The sequence below is a fragment of the Nuphar pumila genome, chromosome 15 (assembly GCF_984573655.1).
Source record: "Nuphar pumila chromosome 15, dmNupPumi1.hap1.1, whole genome shotgun sequence".
NCBI classification, from domain to species: Eukaryota; Viridiplantae; Streptophyta; class Magnoliopsida; order Nymphaeales; family Nymphaeaceae; genus Nuphar; species Nuphar pumila.
Window position 1 is genome coordinate 25,164,232 of NC_143263.1, and position 11,985 is coordinate 25,176,216.

An 11,985-nucleotide genomic window follows, 5' to 3' on the forward strand; every position below is an offset into this window, starting at 1 on the left:
TGCCAATGTTGCCCACGATGACTTTATAATAAAATAACATATAAAAAAGGTAGATATGCTTTTGACAGAAATGTCCTCCGATAAGATAGATATGCGTTAGATGAAAATGTCCTCTTGCTCCCTCCCCGTAAATAGATTTGCATGTTTCACCTTTGTTTTTAGCTTGTGTTACAACACATGGTTGCCTTCTTGTTCCTGCCTGATGAGTTATGGAGCCTGATTCAAAGTTTTTGCCCTTGCAAGAAGGGGGGTCCGGGGGTTCCTCCGGTGCGGGTCCCGCTGCGCGGTCAACAGTCGAGGGGGCTGCCCCTGTCTCGGGGTCATGGGGGGCAGCGCCCCCTCGGAAGATTTTTTCTTTTTGGCTTATGTTTGAGACTCGGTTTCTTATGGATCAAACCCAACTTGTTTAGGTTTAGGTTTAGGGTTGTCGCAATTGCCTTGTATAAATTCTTTTTTTTCTTTCTTTCTTGTAACTGTTGAAAAGAGCAATAAGATTTCTCTGGCCGTGGTTTTTTTTATTCTCTCTCAGTTAAAAAAAATGTTTTACAATAGAAATTATCAAATCAGAGAGTAGCGATTTACAATAAAAATCAGATAAGAGAGTAATGATTTACAGTAGAAATCATATCAAAGAGTAGCGATTTATAGTAGAAATCAAATCAGAGAGTAGCGATTTACAGTAAAAATCAGATCAGAGAGTAGCGATTTACAGTAGAAATCAAATCAAAGAATTGCGATTTACAGTAAAAAAAATCTGATTTTACTGTAAATCGCTATTCTTTGATTTGATTTCTACTGTAAATCGTTACTCTCTGATCTGATTTCTACTGTAAATCGTTACTCTCTGATTTGATTTCTACTATAAATCGCTACTCTTTGATATGATTTCTACTATAAATCGCTACTCTCTTATCTGATTTTTATTGTAAATCGCTACTCTCTGATTTGATTTCTACTGTAAATTGCTACTCTCTTATCTGATTTATATTGTAAATCGCTACTCTTTGATTTGATTTTTACTGTAAATTGCTACTCTCTTATCTTATTTCTACTATAAATCGTTACTCTCTGATTTGATTTCTACTGTAAATCGTTACTCTTTGATCTAATTTTTATTGTAAATCACTACTCTCTAATTTGATTTTTACTATAAATTGCTACTCTCTTATCTGATTTTTACTGTAAATTGCTACTCTCTTATCTGATTTCTATTATAAATCGTTACTCTCTTATTTGATTTCTACTTTAAATCGCTACTCTCTTATCTGATTTCTACTGTAAATCGCTACTCTCTTATTTGATTTCTGTTATAAATCGCTACTCTCTTATCTGATTTTTATTGTAAATCGCTACTCTAATCAGTTTGACGTTGCTATCATTATCTTAGTTGTAAATCACTATTTTCTGTCTACTCAGTTCGATGTTTGCACCCTTGTATCATGATGAACAATAGACATAATGTTGATTTTTCTGGTAGTTCAACTATTTCTCATGAACAGACAATGACAAAGGGTGCTCCAGCGATAATAGACGACGATGACGACAAAGGGTGCTCTGACGGCAGCAAACGATGGCAAAAGGTGCTCCGACAACAGCAGACGACAACAAAGAGTGCTCCGATGGCAGTAAACGATGGAAAAGAGTGTGTCGTTAATCGGAGCTCCTGTTACAACAGATGGTGCATCGCCAAAGGGTGATCCAGAATGTTTAGAGTGACATATTGCGAGAAGCTTCTGTTAAAGCAGAGGAGTTTACTCCTTAGGGCAAAAATGATGATGATTTTAACCATTTCTGATGGGAGGACATTTTTGTCCTTTACTTGAAACATCATTTTATGGCACTAATGGCCGGAAAGGGTACTTAAGTCTTTGCAAACGCACCAGACTCTGATGGTAAGTGATGCTGACACACACGAGGAAATGAGCCCTACGTGCTTACATACGTGGTGATTATTCAGACCCGAGAACACGCACCTGCGTGTTCCAAGGGGAAACAACATATAACGTGCTTCGTTCGATTAAGGATAGCCAGCACATATTACATGTAGAGCAACTACATTTAAACTTAGAAAGTCCACCTCTAAGACTATCCTTGCCAATACATGAAAGACGTTGGCTTGGTTTCTGATTTGACCTTCTCTAGAATCCTTCTCCAAGCTAGACTTGCTACCTTGAACACGTCTAGACTCCTCCACACATTGGAAAATTGCCATTCTGATCGGGTCTTGACTCTTCTACATGGATTAGATTAGGATCCAGTATCTTCACAGTAATAAGTTTTCATCTAAAACCCATCATACTTTCAACTATCATGAAAAGCATCTTTTATTACATATACTCAAAGTGTTTATGATGCGGGTCAGAGTTCAATTTTCATTTATAATTAACAGCTGATATAATTTGAAGTGTTTGATTTCGATGTTATAAACGACTTCATATCGAAATTACGCTATGACATGAGAAACACTCAATCGGAATGTGAACATGAGACATAGATTGATTGATTTCCGTAATCAAAACCACCACTTGAATAATTAAATGAACCTGCAGGTAGTTACCTTTACCCCCCTGCTCCAAGATTGATCTCCATGAACTATGTGTGGACCATAATTTCTGATATGAAGTTGGCACGAAATGATCAAACAAACAAATGGATATGAATGCCTGATATGTCATGTGGTGTGGTGTCCAATAAAAACCAACTACAGGTGGAATCCATTACACTTCATTTTTTCTTTTCTTTTCGGAATTAACGAAGAAATCCATTGTACTTATTGAAGGTAGCATTCTTGAGGCAATCGACCTTGGAACCTTTTTGTATCCTGGCAATAGTCGTAGATCATGGAGTTATCTCTCACCCACTTCATTTGCTCCATCTGAGCATCGCTGAGACTCTGGAAGGAGGGATTGGTCCACCAATTACGGGGAGTAGGTGAAGAGCATTCGGAGATGCTTCCTGGGCCTTGCCATTTGCATGCCCTTGCCCTGAATCGATTGTAACTTGCAACGAATGGTGCGTTGCTCCAATCAACCTTCACACTTCCACCTTGGGTTGCCCAATTATCACCATTCCATAGGCTAGAGTACATCCTCATCCCTTTCTTGTTTGGGTAAGGAACGCCAGCACTCTCGTGGTTCTCAAAAACCCTGATGGGTAAGCCATCAATAAACCACCTGACCATCATGAATTAACAAATCAACTAATTACGTCCAATCTGATACAAAAAAGGGTTTACGATGAAAAAGTTGCATGCATGCATTCCAGTGGATGGTATGTGTATGCATGTACGCACGTGTGCGTGCATGGGAGGAAAAGAACGCACATAATTCGGCTGGGGTTCCAGTGGATGGTGTAATTGTGAAAATCGGCCGTGGGATCGAACCAAGGTTTGAATTCCTGCTCTTTGTAGCCAACGCCCTGGACGTAAACGTTTGTGTGGATTGAATATGGTTGGCCTGATACGTTTCCCAGGAATTCAAAGTCAATCTCGTCATGAGCATCTCCTTCTGATGTTAACTGCAAATAAAATGTAGATTCAGAGAGAGAGAGAGAGAGAGAGAGAGAGAGAGAGAGACGTACATAATATGCCGTGACAGTGCCTGCAGAGTTCCCTGGGACGAGTTTTATATGCATCTCCAGACTACCAAACAAGAATGCCCTCTTTGATTTTATTGCAGACCCTAATTAACAAATAAAAAAAGGAAAAAAGAAGAAGAATAAACCATTAAAAAGATATGACTGAAAGAGAAAACGGCTAAGGTTAGGGCAGCATATGTAGAAAAGGAGGACATGATAAGAAAGTGAAATTCAGGCAACCTGAAGCTTGATCTAACCGAAGCTCCAGATTCCAGCCATTGTTATAAATGGTAGCATGATCCTGCCCCCATACACAGACGACGCTCTTATAAAAACTTGCTTCCACAGAATTTTGTCTTAGAGAAATCAGAGCCATCAGAGCTACGAAGAAGAATTGAAGGCTGGCCATGGCCTCAAGAAAAAAAAAAGGAGGAAGATATTTGCTAAACAGCCATAACGATGACGGGAAGGCTGGCTTCCCGTTGGAATTTGCTACGACTCGGATCCCAATTCATTTATAGAGATTTCGATAACTAAATTACCCCTTTATTTACAAGGAATCATAAATACACCCTTTATTTTCCGGTCTGTCATCTCGTGTTTTTTTTTGTCAATTTTGAAATATCAAAAGCTTCCTTGTTTGCACTTGACTCTTATTTTGACCTTTATATATATATATATATATATAGTAATGGTAGGTGCTAAATGAAATATGCTAAATGATAAATAAGTTTTTCAAGGTTTTTTCATTTTATTTTTGAATTCTGACCATACAAATGTGATCCATGTACTTGATTTTTTCTTGAAGTGCTATATTCCGACACATGGGTGGGTTTTATAAGGTTAAAAAAATCAACTGTTCAAAATGTTTGTAAAATTTTTAGGCTCCAAATATCATTTTTTTAATCGAAAACACATGATCTAGGTGTGGATTCCTTGTAAATTGACCATGCCCAACACATTTATGGGGTCAGAACTGTAAAAAAACTCTAAAAGAGAAGAAAAACTCATTTAGCACCAAGCCATTTCTCTCTCTCTCTCTCTCTCTCTCTCTCTCTCTCTCTCTCTCTCTCTATATATATATATATATATATATATATATATATATATATATATATATATATATATATATATATATATATATATATATATGTGTGTGTGTGTGTGAACAGAGGCATCTGTTTGGATGTGATCAAGTGCGCCTGAGCAGGGAATAGGTCTGACGCACATAAAAAATTAAAAAATCCCAAATTAAAAATGGGGCGTTTCTGAAAACATTTCCAAGAACTGTGTACCAGGTTTTGTATGTATCCTAAGCACTAGTGCTGTCAATTTGTAGTTTGGGTTTGAGTTTACTTCTAGGTATGTCTTTGTGTACTGTACTTGTCAGCTCATCCGATCCAACTGAAATGCAGTTTGGATCTGATTACACTGATTTGATTCAGATCCAGATCCAGGTCCGAGTTGATTGGTTCTGCACGGTTATAATTTACAACCTGTACTTGGTGCATACGTCGTCGGGCTAAGTTAAGAGGGCAACTGTGTTCTGATCTGGATCCCAAATTTCAGACATTCCTAGGGCTGCTCTAACCCTCATTATCGGGATTCCATATGAAAAGAAGAGGCATACATCTTTTTTCACCCATTTAAGTCTGAAAATAGTGAAAGGCAAAACGCAAGTCGGGTTTCGTTGAACACTTGTGGATGATAGCAATCTTAGAACTGAATCACGAAATGCGAGATTGTTGTATGGTCATTGTTAAGCTTGTGCAAGTCTAACCAATGATTTAGTTGTAGCCAGATCTTCATGATTAATTTATGGCGAGTCTGGATGCCAGCTATTTAGGGGTGCAAAGGGATTAGGCCAGTTTTCCATTGGATACGGATCTTGACATGAGATGAATAACAGGATATGATTTGGGTTCACGTGATAGTATTTTGTTCAGATTCAATCAACAATTTCTGTTAGAACTACAGTTGAATCAAGATAAAACTCAATCTACCAATGGGGGCTCCTGGTAGGAGTAGCTAGTGCACGTCACCTTGTGTTGGGACGTTGAAGGTACAAAACCCAATGGTATAGTTGTATAACTGGTAGGGGTATGCTTAACCCCAGCTTGTCTTTCAAAAAAAAGAGACAAGCTTTGTGTGTACCCATAGAGCGAGTTAAAAAGAGAAACATAAAATTTATCTTTGTGGTTCAAGATATTTGTCAGTTAATATCGTATTTACTTTGAATCATGCTATGGTTGTTTTGAAGTATTAGTTTAGGAATAATCTTATGACATGCTATTAATGAATGAATAAGTTACCTGAATAAATTAAGGTTTGTAAGAAATGATAGGCAGATGAGATACACTTACATGGACTCACTTGACACCGTGAACAATTTTAGTGATGTATTTTTCTACTCAGACTGGGTTGTAGTATGATCCTTTCTTCTTCTTATTATTTTTCAGGAAGTGAATGATAGCTCTGAAGCGATTATGGGTATTGTTGTGGGTGACATCATGGAGCCTAGATTTCTTATGGATGTCTTGTTTAAACTCTGAATAATTCTTTGTCTTTCAAACACTTTAAAACTCGATATTAATCCTTTGGGTTGTAATAAATTTTAGAATGATGTTTCATTTCCTATTTCCAACACTTGTAACTCGCCCAAGGTATTCACTTTGACTTGTTTAATATTTTTGCTGTGATTTAAAAAAAATGATAAATTTTGAGTATTGGGGCATTACATTTTCTCTCCAAGGAAGACATGAGATTGTGACGGACCCAACCATCTCCTTGAGATCATAATGGATACAACCATCTCTGAGAGCCCAGTTTCACTGGTGCCTTATTTGGACCCGTGGTCCCAGGGTTATCTTTTATTAAAGTTATAGGTCAAATTTCAATGTCATTTTCTCACAAGATAACCCTGTCATGCCCTTATACATGATTCATGTCATATTTAATTAATGCTCTCATGCATGATACGTGACACATCCAAATATGATGTGATGCATAATACATCTCATGATCTATTCATTCCCATATGCATGATTCATTAAATTCAAATTCGTATGCATGGTACATTCATTGCATACATGGTGTGCTTCATATGCAAATATTTGCGTAAATATCCAATTTAGCCATGCATTCATATCGTTCATGCAATATTTAATTCAATCGTGTGTATGTACTTACAAAACTGCTTCATATTCTGCTATCTAAAATTATGTCAAGCATAATATCCAAAATCACAACAAAAGCACATTTTTATTCCCATACATTCAATGAACTACAATTCAAGGTTTGCGTGATGTTTTGCATCACACACACCATGGGTAATTTACTCAATTTTCTTAAATATTGCATTTATTTTCTTTTTGAATGTGCATTGGCTCAATTGCGGCTTTGTGATACTTAGCATTAAGTATCATTTTATTTGTGGCTCCTGCATGATAATTCATATATTCACAAGGTATATACATTTAAGCATTTATACAAAGTGTCTTGAGAGCACGAATTTATGTGTTGCATATATTTATGTGTTTGTGCAATAAGGTGTGTAGGTTCAAAGAATCACTAAGGTGTCATGTGTGCATGACTATGGGGATGCGATCAAATCATATTCTTGTGTTGTAAAGCGTGTGTGACATGCAAGCATATTTTACTACTACATTGTAAGCAAGAGGTTGTGAACTCATGAGATGTTGATTGTGCATCAATTTATAAAAATATCATTGACTTATGGCCTTAATGAAGATAACCCCACACTTGATGGTTTCTAGTACCTTAAAAGAGTACCGAAATATATAGGATCCAGCATCCCAAGACTACCTTCAAGAGGGTAGAGGGTACAAGTTTCTAAGACATTGTTGTTGTTTTGCAGAGAGAAGGTCTCACTTGGACTCTAGTCACGGGAGTTAGGGGGGCGGACTACCAATTTATCCTAGGTGGTATGTCCCTATCTCTGCAGAGTTATATAAATGATCCCATTTGTGTTAAGCCTCTAGAAGTTTACTCTCAGTTGTGAACCACCTTCTTTGGATTGTTGATTTTAGTTAGTCATTTAGATTATTAAATTATAAAGCATAATAAACACCCGAGTGATCTCGATTGAAGCAATGATGTGAGCTTGCAAGTATCTGTAGTGGTGCAAGCAAGAGAAAATAATAACTAGTTGATTATGATAACTTTATAATTATGCAGTTATGTTTATTTATTGTTGTGGTGAAAGCATGTCTATAATGATATGATATTAAATGATGATATGTTATGATAATTTGTTGCCTGAATTTAATTGTTGTAGTGATTTAGTTGAATGTCAGGTGATATATGTTATTATTCTTGATACATGCTTGTGTATGCTTAGTATTGTGTGTGCATGCAATGTTAGTGTGGGTCCTACTAAGACTTAATTGTAGTCTAACACCTTTTATAAATGTGCAGATGCTATTGAATGAACTGTGGATTAGTTGTGGGATGCTACGGGGGTGCCATGCTCACCATTTATTTTATTTAGATCCCATGGATATACACTCTAATTTAGTATTTATTTTTTGAACATTTCATATGAACTAATTTTTTATGAATGGATTAGAATAATTATGGTTTGTTAAAGCTATTTTTAAATATATGTAACTTGCCCAGAATGTTTAACCAAATTCAAAAAGATGTTTTTTCTATGGATTTTAAATTATATATGGTTTCAAATATAAATGGTTTGATCACTTGAACGTATTTTCTTGAATTCATTTTTAGAGATCTATTAAACGATGGTGATTACGCAGACTAACTCTTTAGAACTCAATTTGATTAAGGCAATGTTATAGATGAGACCTCATGTTTTAAAAAAAATCTACATATTTTCTGGTTAAATTTTGGGGGTGTTACACCTTCACCAAGACTCAATTTGGATTGGGTGTTCAACAATGGATAGAAAGACACAATCAAGCAACTGCAAAATCATCCTAATTCATGAAGATGATCAAAACATTTTATTTGATCCTAGAGGTGTTACAATTCAGAGGGATGTGGACTCCACTTTGGAGGCAAAGTGGTGCGGAGCATGGTGGTATGTTATGGCCCAAAATTTAAATGATAATCCAAATCTAGTGCCTAGGATTTAGACGCCCCCTTCAGAGCCCCATGAGGGTCAACTAGCAAAGTATGAGTCTCAAGTTACTGATATGGTAGGTGATGTGACATCTCTAATTAAGGAATGACTAATTGATCCGAGTCTCAATCAAAAAGAAGATAAGCTAGACACGTGGCATCACCAGGAGGTAGGCCAATTAGCAGAGGGGCCCCACATGAGGGGGGCACGAATCCAAGAGTCCTAGAAGATGATTTCCCCTTTTAAAAAGTTTATTAATTGTTTTTTTATTAAGAGTCCTTAATTAGTTTGATTAATTATTATGAAGTTCTTAATTAGTTAGGAGTCTTAGCTTAGATAAGTTATTGACTTTTCCAAATTAGATGAAGTGCTGAATAATAGGACTCAACACCAACCCTTTCTATATAAAGAGGTCTACGGGGAGCCTATTTCATTGTGGAAAAAGATTATTAAGTTCTCACATCACTCTCCATAATGTATTTTTTTTTCTCTTCTCCCTCTCTTGTTTCTGTCTCTACTCACTCTTTTCTCATGACCTCTGGTATTCCCTAGACCCTTCAACATATCAGTCACACAAGGGGTGGATGGTCAACCCCTTAACTTGAGCCAGAATGCCTGGACTATGCATTTTGCTTTTCTGACAAGACATGTGACCTCTCTGCATTACATATCGTGTGTCCAAGTTTCAGAACATGGGGAACTCTATCTCAACCTACCACTGACCTCCAAGGTACTTCCATAACCCCTCTTTAGCCTTAGATTATTTTTTTTGTCCTACTAAAACCTGAAACCGCATCTTGTCAGGTACCTAAAATGCCCAGATTTCCTAAACTGATAACCCCTGACTATTAACAATCTTTCTATGTGTTTAAATTATATCCCAGATCCTTACACATGTTCCTATGTGTCCCTAGAATCCTTGGACTAGCGCCCTTCATTTCTAGACCAAAACTACATCTAAAATGCTTGTCGAAACCGAAACTGCAGCTACTCGATTTAGCCATTTGACCATATTTTTTTTTACTTCCCAAATTGCTGAGGTGTACCACAACAAAGATCTTGAGGTTGCAGATAGTGACCGCAAGAGTACTCATGCACATACTATGTTTTCTCTCCAAAAAATGAATGCAATGTATGAGTGACTTCATTTTGTTAAAGAATGAAATGAATGCAATATATTATCATTCATTCATTCATTTTGTGAAATGATGGCATGAATGCAATGTATGAACAACTTCATATTGTAAAAGAATGAAATGAATACAATATATGAGCAACTTCATTTTGTAAAAGAATAGAATGATTGCAGTTTACAAACAACTTTATTTTGTAAAATAATAGAATGAATACAATATATGAGTGACTTCATTTTGTGAAATAATGAAATTAATGCAATGTATGAACACCTATATTTTGTGAAATAATGAAATAAATGCAAAAAAGTCTTCATATATTTTATGTGAGGATGTAATACAACTATTGATCCACATATATTTTATGCAAGGATGCGTTATAAACAAGTTCATATATATGCGACTTCGTTCTCACATATATTTTATGAAAACTTCGTTATCGTCACAAATATTAGTCATTTTTTGCTTATATTTTAAGCAAACTTCATGAGGTCCAATTTTTTTTGTGTGTAAATTTGTGTAATACAACTTCATTCAAACTAAACGCGATCATACATATATTCACAATATTCATTTTATTCATTAAAAATTAAACAAGCTCATACATATATATTCATTCTAGTCATTAAAAAATAAACTGATACATAACATTCATTTTATTCATTTAAAAAATGAACATGCTCATACATTGCATTCATTCTATTTATTCAAAAAATGTAACATGCTTATAGATTGCATCCATTTAAAAAAATGAACCTGCCTATACATTGCATTCATTCACAATAAAAAATGCTCATATATTGCATTCATTTCATTAATTCAATAAAATGAATATGCTCATACATTTCATTCATTCAAAAAATGAACCATCTCATACATTTTATTCATTAAAAATAATGAACATGCTTATACATTGTTAGTCGTCCTTTCATGAATCCATAGACCATGATCCACATCATTGGCCTTTCTTACGAGACATATATGTGTAGTTCAATTCTTAGTTTTTTGCCTAAGTATTGCATGTACAGTAAGCTAAATATATCACAATCATACATGTAACAACCATATACTAAGTCAATACATCCATAATATATACATAAAAGATATAAGAGTTATTTGAACAATTTATTAAACAAGTCCTAACAAATCCTATATTTTGTAAAGCATATGTACTTAACTTAGGTCGCTCTGCTTTACGAACCACTTTTGATTGATAAACAAGTATAAGAGTTGATGGAGCGATGTGTGAGATATTATTCTCTATCGAAAATAATAGATATGCATTATATGCAGCTTGATACGATTCAAGTGTGAAGAACTTGAAGTAATCCTCTAGGGGCTTGCCCTTATACAAAATATATGTGATCATATATTCGCATGAAATCCCACTAACCTACCACTCTTCACAAGAGCACAAGTGCTTATGAAGATCAATACTGTAACTGTAAGATTAGCCACAGACTTCGTACTGACGTCCGTGACAATGCATTAATTGCACACATAGTTGTTATGCCTTTTCTCTTCAGCTTCTCTAGCTTTTCTTTTACCTTCAGCACCACAACACATCTCATATGCTACCTAATATTCTTCATTTTCTTAAAAAGTTTCACCAGTATGAGACAAAGCCTTTCAATAGGATAAATTAAGGACTTGTCTTGTATGACAAGAATCCATGAATTGAAGCTCTCTACTATATTTAGATGTTAAGAAATTATATATTTTTGTTGAAAAGTGAATGTTAGCCCAACGTTCTGGTCTCAAGTCAATGACAACATAATTGTATGTGGCTTCATCTTTGTAACACCCTAAATTTTTATACAAAAATTCACATAAATTTTTTTAAATGATTTTTAGAAATCACAGTAAAAATTCAAAATTGGATAAAAGCTTTGAAAGAGTTACAGATCCATCACATCATTTATGTATAAATTTAAAATTCAACATCCACATTTAATAAAAGTCTATTATAAATTTTTAATTAATAATATCAGAATCTTATTCAAAGTCTTTAAAACAAATGTGAATATTCACATTAAAAAACACTAGAATAATTGGAAAAGATTTGGCTCAGATCCCACCACAACCTTCTGCCATCACATTGGTCATGTATTCATTACTTGAAAAAAAAGTTTTCATAATAGGGTCCTACCGCAACCTCCTGCCATCGCATGT

General features: G+C 35.3%; 1 protein-coding gene across 1 annotated transcript; it reads right to left on the reverse strand.

Annotated features, from left to right (window-relative positions):
• Positions 1-2,770: 2,770 nt before the first annotated feature.
• XTH26 (xyloglucan endotransglucosylase/hydrolase 26) lies at positions 2,771-3,985 on the reverse strand. The gene is made up of 4 exons (XM_089989796.1): positions 3,817-3,985; positions 3,580-3,680; positions 3,323-3,516; positions 2,771-3,173 (listed from the first exon to the last, which is right to left on the reverse strand). Exons 1-4 carry the CDS (start codon positions 3,983-3,985, stop codon positions 2,771-2,773), a joined length of 867 nt encoding a protein of 288 aa, XP_089845922.1.
• Positions 3,986-11,985: the final 8,000 nt, after the last annotated feature.

Bases quoted from the DNA above. Each gene is read 5' to 3' on its own strand.
- XTH26 (XM_089989796.1), bottom strand. From the start codon at position 3,985: ATGGCCAGCCTTCAATTCTTCTTCGTAGCTCTGATGGCTCTGATTTCT. The intron at 3,517-3,579 runs GTACGTCTCTCT...TTTTATTTGCAG, and splicing joins GCACTGTCACGGCATATTAT to TTAACATCAGAAGGAGATGC. The intron at 3,174-3,322 runs GTGCGTTCTTTT...CATGATGGTCAG, and splicing joins TGGAACCCCAGCCGAATTAT to GTGGTTTATTGATGGCTTAC.